Consider the following 12,869-nt stretch of genomic DNA (forward strand, 5'->3'; position numbering starts at 1 on the left):
TTTACTTCCCTCTTATTCTTAAGGGGGAAAAGAAATTCAAACATTTTGCGTGTAAAGAGCCCTCTCTTGCCTTTCATCTTATTACAGTTTATGAGATTGTGGGTTTGTAACAATATGAAAAAGGCAAAATTTACCGCCCTCGAAGTTGTGCTGCAAGTTTCTGTTCACGAGCAGCTCGTCTCTCGGCGAGGTCGACACCAACAAGCTAATTCAAAATTAGCACCCATATAACTCATTCATTTTTAAAAGAAAAAGAGAGCGAAAGGAGGACAGGGGAACTTGGACTTACGATCTTGCTAGCCTTCCAGAATTGCACAACATTGATAATCTGCTTCCCCGCACAAATCGGGAAAGTCATAGCGGCCACCACTTGCGGCCAATTCAAGTTCCTCAACACATTGATCACCCCGCCGACCAACTTGGGGTGAGCGGCAGTGAGCTCCGAGGTTAGGATAGCGGTGGGAATGGGAAAGTTGGCCATCAAGGGAGTAGTCCAGTAGTGGTTGAGGTAGAGGCAGACGAAGAAGAGTTCGTTGGCGAAGCAGAAGACGAAGAGAGTACGCTGTTTTTTTTTTTTTGGAAGATTAGACGGATATGGATTGGTTTGGTGATAGAAAATACCTACGGAATCGTTGTAATAGTACCAGAGGATACGGGAGACATCAGAGGTGACAGTCTTGTGGCTAGATGATCCCGTGGTGAGAGACCTGAAATCCACCCCGCGTTAGCTCCTATTCGCGGGAAAAGGAGAGACGGAAGGACGTACGAGTACATGTGAATGTAATGAGAGGAGAAGTCAAGGGTGATGAGGAACATGAAAAGCATAGAATAAGTGGGGTACACGCTTGAGAGGAAGCACAACAGGCAGGCAGTGGTGCATCTAATAATTTTGACTACATCAGCAACCATTCACATTTTGAGTCTTCAAAAAGAAAAACAATACAGGGCTTGAGGACTTACCGATCAGTCACCATATCCAAAACAGCTCCAAATCTGCTAGTTTGTCCCAAAGCCCTTGCGGCTTGGCCATCGACTACATCAAGCATACACGAGACGGAGTAGAGCATAGTACATGCTTTGGGGTGGTAAGGCATGAAGAATAAGGAAGCGGCGGCCGTGATGACGCGGGTGTAGCCGATCAGGTTGGGGACGAAGAGAAATACATTTTCGTCCACGCTGTCTCGGACAGAGGGATAAGCTTGTGTCAAAATGAGGAGAAAAATGGCTCACGTGGTAGTCCTGGTATCGTTGGCAGGGAGGGTTAGCACATATGCAAAATGGTCAGCACACTCAACCCCATCCCTCGGGCTCGGTCATACTTCCTCGGGCAGCAGTTTATCAAAGCAATACTCACGCCAAATCAACCGCACTACATAATCACCAGGCCAAAAATCAGTTTGCCATCCCATCCATGTTGACCTTATACCACCAAAGTCATAGCCAGAAGGATACTTACTACTTTGGATCCCAAACTTCGTCTCTCGTCCTGGACCTACTTCCTTCCCTGGCGCGCTGCTTGAGCTCTCCCTCCCCGGGGCCGAGAGAGGTGGCGGTAGATGTGGATGTGGATTCCTCAGGTTCAAGTACAGGAGTAGACTGTTTTGAGCGGGTTGTGGGCGCCATCATGGGGATATGTATGGATGTAAGGAAGAGAATTGAGAGAGGGAAAAAGATGTTGATAAACAGAAACGAACTGGGGAGAATGTACCACGGGGCGTCGGCGGATTGCAACGTCATGCAAATTAAGGTTAAATAGCATTAATTAACTCATCGAATCTGTTGTTGTCCACCGTATCGGGAAGTCCATACAGTCAACCGGTATTCAATACAGTCCTCGAGGGCACAGCCCATCCCAGGAATCATGTCCACCAACCCAAACACACCTGCACCACCAGCGTCGAGGACGAATCCCATCTCGCTCAGGATCTACAAAGCCATCGGCACATCTTTCGACGATGTATCGTCAAGAGAAGCCTTGGAAATTGCTTCAGGGATGTATGGTCCTGAAGACCCAAAAGCGAAGGGCAAAGCGCAGCCAGAATATGAAGAACTAGAAGAAGACGATGACACTCTCCCAAAGAGACGTACATTAAAAGGTCAAAGTGCTGCTATAGCGAGGAAGTACCTTAAACAGGACATCGAAACGTGCCTTGCGACTGGGAGTACCAAGTTTCTCGAAGCTTTCGCAGAGGTTGACCAGGTGGGTTTACTGGGTAACAGAAGCATATCTGATGGGGTAGAAACTCAATGTCCTGAGGGAACATATGCAAGAAATGCAAGTGCGGTGCGACCAAGTTCAATCCGAACTTGATCAAGCGAATAGCGGTACAAAGTTTCTCCTCGAACGAGCGGATGTCCTCAGGTCTCAACGGTATGTATCGTACCCTGTGAATCAAGGCTAATGATTAATAGTGACTCTGCCCAACTTCGTGCCCATCTTATCACCCTCTTCCTCTCGCGATTCACTCTGTCCAACTCTGAGCTGACAGCTCTTACATCCCGTGAGGTAACCATCGGTCAACCCTTGTTCGACGCTTTGGACCATGTGGAGAAGATTAGGACGGATTGTGAGGTGCTTCTCAGCGGTGAAGAAGGGAAGGCACAGGCAGGGTAAGTCATCACGACGGAAGAAGGAGGGATTGTGCTTACCCGCACGCCACTCGTAGCCTTGATATAATGTCGCTCACTTCTGAACAGTTGGAATCGGGATATTCGAAGATCCATCGATATTGTCAATTCGAATTCCGACAGTTTACCCGTGAAGCACAGCTCGAAGCGTCCTCCGTGATGCGTCAGGCTATCTGTCGTTTGCGCGATCGTCCTGCTCTACTTGCGTAAGTTCAAGTCCCCATACACCTGCTGTCATACATAATCCTGATAATCTTGTGCACCCCTGCTGACATCGATTCGCGCAGTGATGCAATCCAAACCCTTACATCTACCCGTCAATCATCCATCCTCCACCAATTCCTCGACGCTCTCACTCGAGGAGGTCCCGGTGGTCTCCCCCGACCTATCGAAATCCACGCACACGACCCAACGCGATATGTCGGTGATATGCTTGCTTGGGTCCATCAGACGACTGCGACGGAACACGAGTTTTTGGAAGGGATGTTTGGGGTAAAGGAGAAGAAACGGTGGGTGGGTCAGGAGAGAGGTGGGGAAGAGGGGGAAGAGGAGAGGATGGCTAGTGAGGTGTTGGATAAGGATCTTGAAGGGTTGAGTCGGCCTTTGAAGGTGGGTGTTTTAAAGACGGTGACTAGAAGCTAACAAGTTTTCTCAAGTTGCGTATCCAAGAAACGATAAAATCACAAGAAGGTATCATCATGACGTACAAGATTGCCAACCTTTTACATTTCTATCTTGTGACTATGCGAAAGACTATTGGGGGAAAAGCCATGCTGGTTCAGACATTACAAGAGTACGTCTTCGTTGGCAGGAAACCATGCTGACATGTAAGGATCCATGACCAAGCTTATATCGCCTTCTACGAAACTCTCGACGCTCAAGGTCGAGGTCTTCTCCGTTTTCTCCACGTATGTATCACCATCCGCTCTTCCGGCGGACCATCACTAACATAAAAAACAGCCCCCAGATGCGACACTCACTCCACCCATCACACTGCGCGACGCCGCTCAAATCCTCCGCGAACTCTTATTTGTCTACTCTACTTCCCTCATCGACCCTGCTGAACGCGAATCAGATGCGGATCTGGCAAAGTTATTGGATAAAGCAGTTGGACCTTGTGTGGAGATGTGTGAGAGGATGGCAGAGATGAGAAGGGGAAAAAGCGGTGGTGGGGAGTGGGAGAGGGATATCTTTATGGTTAACAGTTTGGGTTACCTAGAGGTAAGTTTGTGGATGGAGCATGAGCGTGAATGACGGGGGTTAACGACGTGTAGCATACATTGGAGATGTATGACTTTACCACAAAGACGTTGCATATGTTGGATGAGAAGATCAAGACTCATGTGGAGAGTATGACTTTTGAACATGTGAGTTTTATTTTGTCATGCCTCGTCACTGACCTTTGTAGCATGGTAAACTTCTGGAGTCTTGTGGCCTTGCCGCCGTCATGCGTACCATCCGTACTCGTCCAGAAGATGCAAGTCCCATTCACCCCCGCCATCAAAGGAAGAACCTTTCAAGCTAACTTTTGCTTTTGTTTTTCAGACCCCTCTATCCCGTCTTCACGCCACATCCCCCAAATCACTCACGTCCGCCCTCTCCAAGTTCTCTACCTGGATATCCACCGTCGACCCTTCCACCTCCCCTCGCCTCGCGCTCTTGACTTCTCCACGACTTGCAGTAGAGATTCATCGGAAAGCTTTACGTAAGATATATGATGCTTATGGAGAAATTTGTGAGAGGGTGCTGGATAAAGCGGAGGGGTATGAGTTTGGGGAGACGATGTTGAGGAGAGGGAGGGACGAAGTTGGGGTTGCACTCGGGGTGGGGGAAGACTGGGAACTGGAAGAGGACACGGAGGAGAAAAGCATGAAACAGAAAGAACAGCAGGATGAGGATACGGAAGATCAAGGGGAGAAGGGCATCATGCAAGAAGAACATAAGGCACAGGACGCTGGGAACACAGAAGACAAGGCATAGAGAAGGAGATATACGCCGCATGTAGAATTCCCTGCTATCATGAACTCTTTTGCAGTCGGGACCGCGCAAACGCAAGCTATTTGATGAAGGGGTTTACAGAAAGGGAAGATAACTCCTTCATTCAACATTACTGACTTTTACGCTAGATGAAGGACTCTGAACCATCATGGTAATGGTAGAATTCAGAATGTGCATGGGATGAGAAGTTGGCATGAGCAAGAATACACACTCACTCTGCATATGCGTTGGGTAGCCTGCAAGCGGCTCGCCCTATTGGCCTTGGCAAAGTTAGCAAAGTGACAAAGTCCTGTTCGCTTTGTGCTCTATATAACAGTTGTGACCCGCAATTGCCTATCGTCCCAACTCAATTTGCCGTGCACTACTAATCCTTTGCTGCTACATACAATGGAATTGACAGCACTACCAGCACGGTGAACAGAGCAATCTCCGTGATTGATATCGGATAGAAGCGATATTGAAACTAAAGATGTCTTGCAGGACAACTACTACGTTTCCCAACAATGAATGAAGAAGCTCAAACAGTGCATGGAACAGTTCGAAAGGGTCTGGAATAAAAAGCCTAATTTCTGCCACTCCTTTGGATTGGTAGCATAATACTGATCTGTTGACTTCCGCCCGTTGGTATATACCAATGTACGATAATCCCGCATTTGATATTATAGTAGTGCATGAATAATGCTCTAAAAACCCAAATTGTATAATGCTAGCCTTGCTTCCGGCAAATGATTAGTATGCCTCACTATCGACTTTCTACAAGAAGGTAATCGAGTCCACCACATGCTCGCTCTCGACGTATCCAATAAGTTTTTCAATTTCCGAACTAAAAGCTCATCAACATATGCACAAGAAGACATCAATAATTGCTCACCTCTTTCGTCCCTTCATCCTGTCAATTTCTACACTGTTGTATTGAGCTAGACCCTTCGCCACCTCGACCTCTTCCCACTCATCACTCTCTCCTTCGGCCACTCCCCGCCCAATACTCGTTAACGATGTCGTGCCCAACCTCTCCGCCAAAGCCGTTATCGCAGGACTAGGGGGCACACTCCTGCTCAAAGGGTCGAGGGAAGCGATCGACGATGAAAGAGACATGGAAGGTTGGAGTTGAGGAGTATCAGGTTCAGTGTTGTTGGCGTCGGACATGACGGTGATAGGATTGGTAGTCCCAATCGTAAGGTGTCGAAGAGCAGGAGAAGCGAATGTCGCCGGCTGGGGTACTTGGGAAAGGTCGGGGGTAGGGCTACCGGGGGTTGATTCGTCGACTGAGCTAAGGGCAGCGATGTCGTCGTGGCGTCGACGGCGAACAACGAGACGGACGGCTTGGTGACTTGCGAAAGGGCCAACCACGCGGACGACACCGGCAGGAAGAAGACGACCACCGGATTCTTTGCGTCGAATGGCACGGCAGGCACCTTCGTCGATGACAACGGTACCGGCAGCGTGAAGACCGTGGGCGATCCACCATTTTCGGCTTCATTACTGTAAGTACAATGGGGCTGGACGTACGAAAACGCCACTCACTCTTTAAGGGCTGACTCTCGTCTTAAAAACCTCGTACACAGTGGGCCCTCAAACAATTCTGGAGTCTCTGCAACCTCTCGGCAAGGCGAAGGGCCGTTTTCAATGACTTTGAAAATGTCAGTTACGTTGATAGAATGCATAACAACGGTGGTTGTGCCAGCAGCGGTAGCAAGCTCGGCCGCAATGAGCTTTGTGGACATGCCTCCTGTGCCAAGAGATGTTCCGAGGGTAGAAGTAGATACTAACAGCCAATATGAGTATAAGTAACATGACGTAGGAAAAACAAGCATACCTTGCTGTTTCACCTTCTCAATATCGCGTACGACTCTCACAGGCTTCGCATCGGGGTTGGTACGGGGGTTGTCTGTGTATCTGGAAGCCTTTAGGATCAGGATGCTCGCGGTACAGCTTGAACTTACAAACAGTCAACGTCAGTCAAAAGGAAGAGATAGTCGGCATGGCAGATAGCAGAAGAGATCGCCGATAATGTGTCATTGTCGCCAAATTTGATTTCCTAGACTCTATCAGGAGGTTCATAGCTACGAATGAAGGTAAAACCCACAGATACTGAGACTGTATCATTCTCATTGACGATAGGAATAACGCCCATTTGCAATAATTCAGAGAAAGTGTTTTGAGCGTTGAGATAACGCGTTCTCTGTGTCACCTTATGAGCTATGCACATATTATTTCAGTAAATCCTCACGTCTGAAATGTCCATTCGGGTGAGAAGAATCTGGGCAATAGGCTGATCCAATTGAGAAAACAGATTATCCCACAGCGCAATCAGCCGCCCTTGACCAACAGCAGCAAGGGCCTGTTGGTCGTGTGACTTGCGTCAGCATCCACTCCTCCCTTTTTTTCTGATTGTACACTCTTACTCACCTGCTTCTGATGCAACCCCTTCCCTCTTTCCTTAAGATCCATCCTCCTTAACCCCACACCGATAGCACCCGAAGATACCAAGACGACACGATGTCCTTGGGTCCGGAGTTTCACTACAGTCTCAACAATAGATGAAAGAAGTCGAAGGTGGGGGACAAAAGGATATGTCGGGGATACAATAGATGAGGTACCTGGGAGGGAACTTATCAGTCATCAATATGCATGTATTATGGACCTACCGAGCTTAATGACGATAGTCAGAGGGGTGAATTTTGATTTACCCTGCAAAGCTGAAAGTCAGCAAACACATGACAGCTTTGAGTCCTCTAGTCCCACACACTCACGGACATGCTGATAGACAGTACTTTAAGTGAGTTTGGGGAAAGAAGTGCTTTTTTGGCACTGTATACGAATACCCTTTAACCTTAGTTATCTTCGGTCGACGTTTCTCGTCCTGGAAGCCAAATATGGTACTTCGGTCCGAGTCATATTCAAGAATGTCATGATCTCATCATTTATTTGATTCCGCTCAGGTTGACGTGGAAATTGCCGCCGGTGTAATAATAATTAATAAATAACTAACTGATATCTGCGGGCGCTGCTCTTTCTGACGACTCTTTGTGGCAATTTATTAGGTGTAGTCGTAAGCTTTTTGCTGTGAGCGAAATGCGTAATAACCAGCAATCTCTAATAACTCTTCCGCCCCACTTAAATGCACTTACACATAAAATAAATTATTATAGGGCTTTACGAAAGATCCGCAAGCTCGTGTCACCGTCATAGGAACGGTTATCGGCAGAACCGCGAGCATTTGCGTTGAGGACAGTTTGGTGGATAATCGTCCCGCCCCGTTTCATCTTCCACAGGTTGCTGCAGATAAGCACGACGATCGTGAGTTATGAGCTATTATGATGCATTCGGTGTCGTACATGCTACATAATAATTGCGTGGCGATGGGGAGCAAAATAAGAGGGAAGACGACGACCGAACAAAGACCACCCCAGCCGCCTGACGGCGACCAAATGACCAAGGACTGAAGAAGTGATTGATTTCACACTGGAAACGGAGTTCTCTTCTTGCCGTTATGTCCTATTATTAGTCTTGTCGTCTTCCCTTGTCTCGTCGTCCAACAACAGCCTTCCGATTTGTAGCCTCCACCCAATCTTGGCCAACGTCATTCCACTGTTCGTCGGCGGACCTAAAATGTCAAATCTGATGAGTCGCAAATCACGAACGAGGCGTGTCTAACAAGTGAACCGTGGACGGTAGGCGCGAAGCACTACTGTGGCCAAACAACAGAGAATGGCCGACGGACATCAGACATCAGATGAACTTCTTCTTGATCGTGATTCTTGATCTTGTGCCGCCGTCTTCATGTTATGTTATGGAAAATAAAGGGACACCATACGTCACCAAACTCGGGACCTCTTAGATCTACTTACTATTATTTGTATCAGTATCATGTTATCATGTTTTCTGCCCGTCCGTTGTTCGTGATGAGCTCTCGTGGTGTGGGTACCAGTAACTTTTTAACTTGTTGCTCCACCATAGTAGTACGTGTTGCAGTAATAATGCCCACAATGGCGCGTATTGATGGTTTATACCCCAGTCCCGAATAATAACGTTTGATCCTTACTCTGTAGCTTATTAAGAGAGTAACCTTCTTTGCTGCTGCTTATTGCAATGTATCCACAGCGCATTTTATTGATGGTAACCCAAGAATGTGCAAACACCGATGCATCACTGAGTGAGGTGATAATGAAAACGTGGGTGCTAACGGTACAGTACGAAAGAATCTACCTTCTTGCCCGACTACATTAATTGCTATTATAACAGCGAGTGGAAAATTGAAAAAAAGGGGAGACGACATAGAACAGCACTTCTTAAGCTTCGGAATCGTTGACCTTCTCCTTGTGCTGAATCTGCTCGGCAACCTTGTCCAAACCGATCTGGGCAGCAACACGCTCTCGTCGTGCTCGGTCCTCGGCACCGGACTCGTCGTGGAAGACCCTGTCGACCTCTTCGAGAGAGAGACCCTTAAGTTCTGGAAGGATGAAGATGGAATACAGGAAGCCAACGACACAGAAGCACATAAAGACGATGTAGGTCTTGTAGCCAATGTTATCGATCATGTGAGGGGTAACCATAGCGACAGTGAAGTTCATCTACGGCGATGATTAACGCGATTCGAAAGGATACTCGTTGAAGAAGAAGACTTACAAGCCAGTTCACACCGGAAGAAATACTCATACCCTTAGCACGCATGTCGAGAGGGAAGACTTCAGCGGAAACAACCCAAGCCAAGGGACCCCAGGTGACAGCGAAGTTGGCAATGTACCAATAGATCTAGAAGATAAAAGTTAACGACTGCTCAGTGGTGCACTGATAATATCCAGTGACTTACGAAGAAAACAGCGGCGTTACCAGCCTTCTTGTTGCTATCAAACCTGTCACCGAATTCGGCAACGATAGCGGCAATAATAGCGTGAGAAATGGCCATGTTGGCTTCGCCCCAGGCAAGGAGAGGCCTTCGACCAAACTACACCAACCTGTCAGGTACTGCGGAAGTTGAAGTCACTGAAGGAAGGGTACTTACGTTATCGACGAAAAGGACGGCAGGAATAGTGAAGACGAAATTGACGACGCCGACGATACCTGTGGCCAAAAGACTGATAGTACCACTAGCACCGCTACCAGTAAGACCTATCTGCGCAAAGATGGTGGGAGCGTAATAGATAATGGCGTTGATACCCGTCCATTGTTGCAAAGCCTGGGCGCCAGCACCAAGCATGAGTCGGTGAAGAAGGGGCCTGGTGGTGAACAACCTCTTGTACTCAAGCATGGTGACTCGGAAGTTGACGTCCTCCTGACCATATCGCTCCTTGGCGGCCTCACGCTCGACAAGACGCTCAGCCTGAAGAGCACGGAACTCGTATTGGATTTCGGGGGCTTCCTCGGTAGAGCTTCGGAGCCTAGCCAAGTTGGTAAGGCATTCCTCCTCACGACCTGATAAGATTATGAGCGATATGAGGATTTTGGATGAAACCACGAGGCGTGTACTTACCCCTAAGCATGAGCCATCGGGGGGAGAAGGGAAGGAAGCAAGCACCGACACAAAGAACCACACCAGGGATAAGCTGGAGACCAAGGGGAATTCGCCAAGCGGCGGTAGTCTGACCGGCACCTGTACCGCCAATATCTAATTCCTGCATCAGCTAGCACTCACGCTAGATCACACGAGGCACTCACAGTTGGTACCGTAGCCAATCCAGTAAGAAATGAGGATACCGAATGTAATGGCCAGTTGTTGAAGAGCGACCAAAGAACCTCGGATACCGGGAGGAGCCAACTCGGCGTTGAACATAGGAACAAGCATAGAAAGAGCACCGACACCCATACCGGCAAACCATCGACCAGCTGATCTGAAGTGTGAGCTTGACGTCATCACCGGAGTAAATGCGGACAATTTACTTACCGTAAATGCACGCGACGTTGGAGTTGGCACCGGTTTGAATGGCAGTACCCATCATGAAGACGACACACCAAGCGGAAATGGAGTACTGGATGAAACATTAGCCATCGAAAAGGAGGGAGGGAAAAATTCGCTCACCTTTCGGGAATATCTGTCAGACAAAGGACCGGCCATGAGGGCACCGACAAAAGCAGCAAGTTCAAGAATAGAAGTCAAGAGACCTTTGGTGTCGGGGTTTGTCAACTGTAGAAGGATGTGTTAGCAAATGTGGTGAGGAAGAAGCTTGCCAAATCTTACAGTAGCAGTGTATCGCTGCTCAAAATTGTACATGACTTGGACTTGACCGAAAACACCCTAACGCAGGACATAAGCAAATGGCAGGCATTTAAAAAATGCACAGGATAATATACCTGGTTGTAGCCATAGAGGACACCACCAAGAGAAGCGAAACATGCCAAACCGAGAGCTCGGCCGTTCTTGAAAAGACCTCGCCAGCCTTCGTTCTGACGTTGAGTGAGGAGAGCCTCAAAGTCACCGCCGGCAGGAGCACCACCACCCATTGTTGTTACTTGTGTTGTGGTGGAAAGTAGTATTAGGTTTTGTGTGTATAAAAAGTACTCTGAGCTAAACTGCTTGAGACTTTATCGTTGAGATAGAGTAATGCCAGGAGTGTATTTGTTAGGTGATGGTTGAAAGAATGGGGAAGAAGCTGCTCTCGAGCCTTTATATCCTCATGTGGAACAGCCGAGAAGGCCGGATACCGACGATCGTGCTTACCGGGAGTTGCATCTCGAATTGTGTCGATGACAGATTCTTGCTCAGCTTTTTCCAGTCGGCCAGGTTCCCTATCCTTACTTCATCTACTCAAAGGGGAAAGAGCAGCTGGTTGTTGCTCTGGTGTCTTTTGCTTATTTTCCTTGCGTGCGGCAATGACCCGGAATGTTCCGCGGTAAGTGGCTCCTCTCTCTTTCCCCTGAATTGTCACTTGCCCCGCGGTCCCCTGCAATGTGCCTGAGCTGCGTATGCCGGGGTCCATGGGCGCCAGGGACTCAGGCGCTAGGCCCACTGGGAGGCCCAGGCACTGGGAAGGACAAGGACAGAGGCCCCCTAGCTGTCCGGAAACCGCAAGTTCTAATGACATCACCCTGACGTACACTATGCCTTGCCCTTTGTCCTCTTGATCATTACCGATAATTCGAAGCATCAGCACTTAAGTAAAGTATTTAAAAACTGTAGCAAATGGTATATTTAAACATAATACGCGGACCTTTTTTGATTTCTCATCTGCTGTACACACGAAGAAAAAAGACATGCATCTTCCTCCACCATCACATGCTTTTTCATGATTTAGTGGTTTTATGTTTTATTATTGTATAAATTGGAATGAATGCATAAATAAGAAAATGCAAGATGGTACGATCACAAGCGACTAGTGTGCATGGCAATACCAAACCTTCGAAGAGGACATGCCAAATCGTGCGGAAAAGTTCGTATTATTATCCTTCCTTGATCGTAGTTCCACGTTGTTTATTTCTAGTTGCCGACTTTACGCAGGGTTTCCTTCAGGTTAAGTCGACTGCGCGGACCTGGAACGTCGGCAAAGATAGGATATAAGAATATGCCGCGCACTTTCGGTCGCTTGATGTTTTGATGCTTGGTGCATAGAGGTGGAGGTGGCATCACGCCGCGAAGCGCAAAAATTGATACAGTCCACCAGCCAACGATGGACTAAGAGCTCTTTCTTCTGATCTTTCTTCTTTTATCAATCTGACTCCTGTCCCAGTAGGAGGCAGAGTAAAATGTAAATAGAGGAAAATGTAAATAAAGTAAAAAAGTGCGCCAATGGCTACCTTGAAGTGTAGTCAAAAAAGAGCATTAAACACTAAAAAGCACGAGGGGATTATTGCAAAAAACTTTTCTACTGAACCAAATGTTGCCGCACACAGCCAATAATGTCAACTGTCAAAAAGAGGCAAAGAGGGAAGAGAGAAAAGGGGAAGTGTCTGCGGAGAGCTGATGGTGAGTCACCAACCTACAGCCACAGATCCCACAGCCAAAAAAGCAATAATGCAAAAAAAGCGCGGTGCATTTTTCGGTGTCGGTCGCCCTCGGCATCTTTTGAACCGCCGGCTTTTTGCGAGTAGACGAATGGCAAAGCCGGGCGACCTCACGGCTGCGCCGGCGACGGGGGCAACAAATCCTTGATGAGGATGAACCTCGGATTTTCCTCGGAGTTCCGAAGCAGCAATCACTGATCGTAAACAAAAGTCTTTGAGGTCGGGGTAGCGCAGACAGCAATTATATACATAAGGGGAGTTACTATAACCACCCTGCAACTATCACGATCAGGCTAAAGCGACTC

At 47.9% G+C, this 12,869-nt stretch overlaps 4 protein-coding genes across 5 annotated transcripts; 1 reads left to right on the forward strand and 3 right to left on the reverse strand.

Annotated features, from left to right (window-relative positions):
• Window positions 1-130: 130 nt before the first annotated feature.
• Window positions 131-1,623, reverse strand: CNBL0490 (hypothetical protein; the record flags this gene model as incomplete). Its single annotated transcript, XM_767476.1, has 8 exons — window positions 131-205; window positions 290-562; window positions 626-707; window positions 767-880; window positions 961-1,176; window positions 1,231-1,239; window positions 1,355-1,369; window positions 1,457-1,623. The coding sequence occupies 8 exons, from the start codon at window positions 1,621-1,623 to the stop codon at window positions 131-133; spliced, it is 951 nt and encodes a 316-aa protein (XP_772569.1).
• Window positions 1,624-1,861: 238 nt separating this feature from the next.
• Window positions 1,862-4,608, forward strand: CNBL0500 (hypothetical protein; the record flags this gene model as incomplete). Its single annotated transcript, XM_767477.1, has 11 exons — window positions 1,862-2,200; window positions 2,241-2,371; window positions 2,413-2,610; window positions 2,667-2,834; window positions 2,916-3,237; window positions 3,285-3,421; window positions 3,461-3,536; window positions 3,589-3,849; window positions 3,903-3,995; window positions 4,037-4,105; window positions 4,174-4,608. The coding sequence occupies 11 exons, from the start codon at window positions 1,862-1,864 to the stop codon at window positions 4,606-4,608; spliced, it is 2,229 nt and encodes a 742-aa protein (XP_772570.1).
• A 771-nt stretch (window positions 4,609-5,379) lies between these two features.
• Window positions 5,380-7,385, reverse strand: CNBL0510 (hypothetical protein; the record flags this gene model as incomplete). The annotated part of the gene is made up of 10 exons (XM_767478.1): window positions 5,380-5,449; window positions 5,498-6,100; window positions 6,151-6,391; window positions 6,443-6,522; window positions 6,570-6,664; window positions 6,713-6,817; window positions 6,857-6,982; window positions 7,036-7,226; window positions 7,275-7,317; window positions 7,380-7,385. The coding sequence occupies 10 exons, from the start codon at window positions 7,383-7,385 to the stop codon at window positions 5,380-5,382; spliced, it is 1,560 nt and encodes a 519-aa protein (XP_772571.1).
• A 1,533-nt stretch (window positions 7,386-8,918) lies between these two features.
• Window positions 8,919-11,067, reverse strand: CNBL0520 (hypothetical protein; the record flags this gene model as incomplete). Of its 2 annotated transcripts, XM_767479.1 has the most annotated exons (10): window positions 8,919-9,200; window positions 9,256-9,381; window positions 9,440-9,574; window positions 9,632-10,041; window positions 10,100-10,234; window positions 10,285-10,452; window positions 10,511-10,595; window positions 10,646-10,750; window positions 10,805-10,861; window positions 10,918-11,067. In XM_767479.1, the coding sequence occupies 10 exons, from the start codon at window positions 11,065-11,067 to the stop codon at window positions 8,919-8,921; spliced, it is 1,653 nt and encodes a 550-aa protein (XP_772572.1). The 2 variants fall into 2 exon arrangements, with proteins under 2 accessions (XP_772572.1, XP_772573.1); XM_767480.1 differs by having other exon boundaries at window positions 9,157-9,381.
• Window positions 11,068-12,869: the final 1,802 nt, after the last annotated feature.

This window comes from Cryptococcus neoformans, chromosome 12 (genome assembly GCF_000149385.1).
Source record: "Cryptococcus neoformans var. neoformans B-3501A chromosome 12, whole genome shotgun sequence".
Lineage (NCBI taxonomy): Eukaryota > Fungi > Basidiomycota > Tremellomycetes > Tremellales > Cryptococcaceae > Cryptococcus > Cryptococcus deneoformans.